This window comes from Lycium barbarum, chromosome 9 (genome assembly GCF_019175385.1).
Source record: "Lycium barbarum isolate Lr01 chromosome 9, ASM1917538v2, whole genome shotgun sequence".
NCBI classification, from domain to species: domain Eukaryota; kingdom Viridiplantae; phylum Streptophyta; class Magnoliopsida; order Solanales; family Solanaceae; genus Lycium; species Lycium barbarum.
The window spans coordinates 58,788,509-58,793,078 of NC_083345.1; the positions used below are offsets into that span (position 1 = coordinate 58,788,509).

General features: G+C 33.4%; 1 protein-coding gene across 1 annotated transcript; it reads left to right on the top strand.

Moving 5' to 3' along the window:
- The first annotated feature begins 342 nt into the window (after positions 1-342).
- LOC132608835 (small ribosomal subunit protein uS10y) lies at positions 343-3,859 on the top strand. The gene is made up of 3 exons (XM_060322596.1): positions 343-539; positions 2,505-2,618; positions 3,531-3,859. The coding sequence occupies exons 1-3, from the start codon at positions 425-427 to the stop codon at positions 3,671-3,673; spliced, it is 372 nt and encodes a 123-aa protein (XP_060178579.1). The 5' UTR covers positions 343-424; the 3' UTR covers positions 3,674-3,859.
- The last annotated feature ends 711 nt before the right edge of the window (positions 3,860-4,570 follow it).

Consider the following 4,570-nt stretch of genomic DNA (forward strand, 5'->3'; position numbering starts at 1 on the left):
TGTTGTTTAATATATATAGGGCCCACAATTATTTTTTTTTATATTTTTTTTTGTTATGTGCCTATTTAATATGGGGCCCAATATATATTTTTTTTTTGTTGGGACGATGACGGACGACGAAGAGTGAGTTGTTACTCACTCTTCTAAATAGTAGTAATTTGTTGGGACGACGACGGACGACGAAGAGGGATACTAGTAAAGTAAAGTAATATAATATAAATAGAAAAGTAGTCGTTGAGTAGGGAGTGAAGGGTAAATAGAAGAATACATTGAGGACAAAGGGGTAATAAACCATGGAGAAGAAACCCTAGTGATGATACATAGATATAAGCAAACCAATACACTCAAAATCAACTCTTTCTCCCTAAAGAAGAAAACAGAACCTGCGGCTACATCTCTCTAATCAAATAATATCAAAGTCAGTATGGCGTATGTAGCACCAATGAAGGCGACTAAACCAGGGCTAGAAGAGCCCCTCGAACAGATTTCCAAGATTAGAATCACTCTTTCTTCCAAAAACGTTAAGAATCTTGAAAAAGGTTACCACTCCCTTTTACCTTGATGTTTGTTTATATTCTGCTTCAGGGTATTACTTACTTTATGCAATGCTTATATTCATGTAGGGATTTTTTTTTGTTGTTGTTGTAAAAGACAACCTTTTCAGTGGTTATGGTCCAGTGTTTAGGATTATGGTTCTGTGAACTCGAGATCTTGAGAAATGTATAGTGTAGTATCTAGATTTCTTATGATTCTTCTATAAACAATTGGTCGTATGGGAATATCTCTTGTCTATTGAGCAAAGTAGAGTATGAGCCCGTTTGGATTGGCTTATAAGTTGCTTATAAGCTGTTTTCAGCTTTTTTGAGTGTTTGGTTGGCCAGCTTAAAGTCATTTTGTGCTTAAAATAAGCTCAAAAAAATAATTGAGCCCATTTGACTTGCTAAAACAGCTTATAAGCCAAAAAAAAAAAAAGTTAGACTACCCAACTTTTTTTTTAAGCTTATAAGCTGTTTGCAGCTTAAAGGCATAAGCCCATCCAAACAGGTTCTATGCCCCCGTTACTAAGTAGGCGTTTGGCCATGAAAACCAAATATTTTTCATTTTATTTGGAATTTTGAATTTGGAGTTGAAGATGGCGTTGTGTTTGGTATAGTTTTTGCAATGAATATTTGGTTGTTTGAATGTACTGAAAGTGAAACTGGGTTTAGGTGTTTTCCAAATTGAAGTTGTATTTGGAAAATTTATGGCCAAACAGAGATTTTCAAATAAATTGAAAAAAAAATTCGGAAAAAGTGAAAAATTCTCATGGCCAAATGGGTCCTTAATTTCAACCGTGTAATAGTGAAAATTAATGACTGGTTAACTCTCTTTTAACACAGACATGTTAGCTTCTACTCCCTCTGTCCCAATTTATGTGGCACCATTTTCTTTTTGGTTTGTCTCAAAAAGAATGTCACCTTTCTATATTTAGAAACAATGTAAACTTTGTGGAATGATTTACAACCACACATTTATACAAGACTTGTTTTTGATCACACATTTCAAAAGTCATTCATTCTTTCTTAAACGCCGTGCCAAGTCAAATGGTGCCACATAAATTGGGACGGAGGGAGTATTATGCAATGCTTATATTCCTAGACAACTTTTTCAGTGATTCTAGTGTTTAGGATTATGGTTCTGGGAACTTGAGATCTTGTTGTATGATTTTTTAAAGGAAAATTACTCTCTGTCTATTTTTGAAAATATTTAATCCACGTAGCCCATATTTTGTGTACAAGCACCTTTTATACACTTTATACAAGATTGCTACATTATGTATAATGCTTTTCCCCAGGTATAATGTTGTATATTGGGCTACGTGGTGTAAATATAAATATTGTCAAAAGCTGTATATTTTTGAAAATCCTCCTTGTTTTTATCTGCATTCAAGACCCCTGAGAAATGTATAGTGTAGTTTCTAGACTGCTTATGATTCTTCTATATATAATTGGTTGTATGGGAATATCTCTTTTGTCTATTGAGGAAAGTAGAGTATGCCCCTTTGACTTAATTTCAAACTTGTAATAGTGAAAATCAATGACCTGTTTGTCGTAAAATGCAGAATTTTGAATGTTATAGATCGGGGAACCCATTCCTGAATGATGTATGAGATGATTGGTGATCTTTGGAAGAAACGAAATAAAAAACAAAAAAATAGTAATTGAGTTTGGTTTAAATTGTAAATATTCTATTAAAACAGACACACTGAGAGCAATGAAGATATTTCATCTATAGTAATCAGAATATATTAAGCAGAAGTGTTTCACAGGAATTTAGGTGTTATAATACTGGGGCTATTTTATGGATTTTAGAACATTAATTTTCTTTACAGGCATAAAGACTATTTAGTCGTGACAGAAGTTCAATAATGTGGTCATATGTGATTTTGATAACAGTGTAGTCAGTGGATTTCATTTGTAATTTACGTCAGTAATTGACTTGTTTGTCTTGACTTATAAATGTAGTGTGTGCTGATTTGGTTCGTGGTGCTAAGGACAAAAGGCTCAGGGTAAAGGGACCTGTGCGAATGCCCACAAAGGTTCTTAACATTACCACTAGGAAGTCTCCCTGTGGAGAAGGTACTAGTACTTTTTATCAATTCTGAGCTTGTTTTTGGCATTGTATGATATGTCCAGCTTCAAGTATTTTTTTTTTTGGTTTGAAGCTTAGTGTTTTCCTGGGTTTAATTTGTTCTTAGTCCCTTTTTGAATCTTAACATTATTGAATTGGTTAGTTGCAAACATATTATTCTGTGTTAAATGAAGTGCGATGATATTTCTACGTGCAATTATTAGACCCCTTTGCTTAATTCAGAGCATTGATTAACTCAGAAGGGGCCTATGTAATTCCCAGAAAGGTTCCTCATGTTACCACTGAAAAGTCTCCCTGTGGAGTAATAGTTTGCTACTGCTTGTATCAATTCTTTAGCTGAGTTTGTTTTCGTGATTGTATGATCTAGGTTCAATTTTTCTTTTTTTGTCATGTTTGAATTGCTCAGTCTTTTCTTGGGCTTAATTGGTTCTTGGTCCATATCTGTGAAGCTTATTAGGGTGAAGTTAGTTTCTCACAAACATATTATTGTGTGTGCCTAAGTAACAATGATACTACTCGATGAAATTAGACCATGATTTAGTGTGAAGGACACTGTCTCCATTCAACCAATTACGGAGGTTGCATGCGACTCCAAGTGACCTTACGTTTTGTTGAATTAAACAATATTTCTTTTATGATATTTTTGGTGCTTCCTGTCGGGGAAACAGCAGAAAATTTCCTACTTGCAACATTTAATATATTAGGTGCACAATTCCTAGATGACCCCAACTTGTCTATGGTTGAAGCGTAGTTGTAACTGCTAAAATATGGAAGTATGTATGTGTTGTACTGATTAGAGTGAAGTTGTTTACGGTACTAAATACTTGATTTATGTATGTGTTGTACTGATTAGAGTGAAGTTGTTGTTTACGGTACTAAATACTTGATTTAACTGACAGGCACAAATACATGGGACAGGTTTGAACTACGAGTCCACAAGCGTGTGATTGACCTTTTCAGCTCACCAGATGTTGTCAAGCAGATCACCTCAATCACCATTGAACCTGGTGTTGAAGTTGAGGTCACCATTGCTGATTCTTAGATTCTTCACTCTTTTCATTAGGTTGTTGAATTGCTGTTTAAGTACACTAGTTGTTTGGAATTTCTTTCTTGGCCGTCTTAATGTTTGCAGACCAAATGTACTGGAGGTTTTCTTTATTCCAACTACAGTTTTGCAGTTAAACCGGATACTACTATTGAAGAGAATTTGTGCGTTGTTATTTGACAATTGACTGCAAGTATTGTTTTTACTTGATTTATTCTTATAGTAGTAGATTTGATGGGAGTGTATACTTCTCAAGTGAAAAGAAAGTTCCAAACAACTGGAAATAAAACTAGAGGAAGAAGCTGACCTCTCTGCATTAACTAGAACTACTGGAAATACTAATATCATGGAAGTTAGAACTACTGTTGTTCAACCTTGTTCGATATGAAATTGCAGATGTTAAAAGTTAGTTTTCGCATGTTATTTATTATTAAGGCCAAATGCAGTAGCCCCTTAAAAGTATCATGTTTTTGTTTTGATACTTACAATTAGGGCTTGTGCCTATTTGACACTCCAACGAGTGGGCATGGCATGGTATAATACAGATTATCATACCGAAATTATAATTTTTTATATCGTGATTTTGGTATTATTTTTTATATCGTGATTTTGGTATTATGATATTTGGTATGCATTTTTAAAAAATTCGGTATTTAGTATTTATAAATTATATACCGAATATCATACCGAAGTATATAGTTACATATACAAGTCATATATATTAGTATTTTAATACTAATAAATATATAAGCAAGTATTAGTACAAAATTAATTGTTTAAACGTTGGAATTTTGATTAATCTATGTTAATTGAAATGCTCTTTGGTATGATAATAGTATTTTTAAAAATTGAAACTCGAAATTATCGTATTGAATTTTTTAATACCGTACCACG